This window comes from Theobroma cacao, chromosome 3 (assembly GCF_000208745.1).
Source record: "Theobroma cacao cultivar B97-61/B2 chromosome 3, Criollo_cocoa_genome_V2, whole genome shotgun sequence".
NCBI classification, from domain to species: Eukaryota; Viridiplantae; Streptophyta; class Magnoliopsida; order Malvales; family Malvaceae; genus Theobroma; species Theobroma cacao.
Window position 1 is genome coordinate 13,264,703 of NC_030852.1, and position 1,249 is coordinate 13,265,951.

The 1,249-nt window shown below is 33.0% G+C and overlaps 1 protein-coding gene across 3 annotated transcripts in view; it reads right to left on the bottom strand.

The window, feature by feature from the left end:
• Positions 585–1,249, bottom strand: part of LOC18604539 — a 1,851-nt gene continuing 1,186 nt past the window's right edge. For 2 of the 3 annotated variants that reach the window (XM_018118560.1, XM_018118562.1), the window contains exon 4: positions 585–1,084. In XM_018118560.1, coding sequence (XP_017974049.1) covers positions 802–1,084 — 283 coding nt within the window. In that variant the 3' untranslated portion in view covers positions 585–801. The remainder of the gene's footprint in view (positions 1,085–1,249) is intronic. The other variant, XM_018118561.1, reaches the window with a different exon arrangement.

Sequence of the window (1,249 nt, forward strand, 5' to 3'; positions counted from 1 at the left end):
TATAAATGATTTTAAATCAAACTTTTTTTTGTTTGTAGTTAAAATAGATCATAATTAGATATTTGTATCGAAAAACGTGAAGCAAAAACCATCAATTGATAAGAAAAGCCTATTTATTGTCACTCATGTCTTAAAAAATCTTGGTGCTCACTTTCAATGGTTTTTTAATCTTGTAAATAATTTTAAATCGAAATATTTTTAATTTTTGATTAAAACAAATCATAATTGAATGTTTTTATTATTCAATTTATGAATTAAATCATGAAATTATTTTAATGATAATGAGTTTGTTCGCTAGAATTATAAAAATTATTTTTTAAAAATAAAATAACTGACCCAACTCAATCCATGAACTAGCAAGGACTAGATTGAATGGAGATTTTGATAACCCAGGGAAAAAAATACACTTATCCAACCCAACTCTTATTTTCTCAACCTATAGTGTTTTAGGCCAAACTGAGCCAATCCATATTGACACCTCTAATTAATATTTATCAATTAGGTTATGAGGTACTCAAAACAAATCTAGGTATGGCCAAAACAGACCTAATCATAACCATGAGAGTCTCGAGCTAACTTCCCGGTAAAGATAAACATCAGAGAAAATCGATTATAGAACGAAATAAACTAATTGTTTACTTAGTTTCTTCTTTGGCTCAGACAAACAAATAATCCACTTGGATTTTACTCCATGTCACAAAATGTGAATGTCTATAGTAAACGGGGAAAAATCAAAAACATACAACAGTCTTCATGTAGATTACAACCAACAGACGTATCACTACTCCAATGCAAATACACTTAGTCTTCATCATCAGAACTTGCATATGCCAAGCCTAATAAGGATTTGGCAGGGTTTTCAACCTTATTCTGCTTTTCTGCTTTATTTGATTCCAAAATTGTATGTTTGTTCTTGTTCTCTTGGTTGGACTCCCTGGAATTGGCCAAGACAGAACCACTTGGATGTAAATTTGATTGACTTCTGTCAGATGGGCTTGAAAATTTTGGCCGTTTGGGTTTAACCTCGACAACCTTTTTCAACAAATCTTGCTGTCTACAGAACCAAGGTAAACATGGATTAGACCTGATAACACAACAGAGAGTGATAAATAAAATTGAGGGAGCCAGTGTCTGTGAATGTAAAAGCTTTTATGTGTGCCTGCCTGTGTAGCATGCGTGTGGTCTTGCATGCTTGTTGAGAGAGAGAGAGAGAGAGAGAGAGAGAGAGACCTGACTCCCGTCTTCGTTT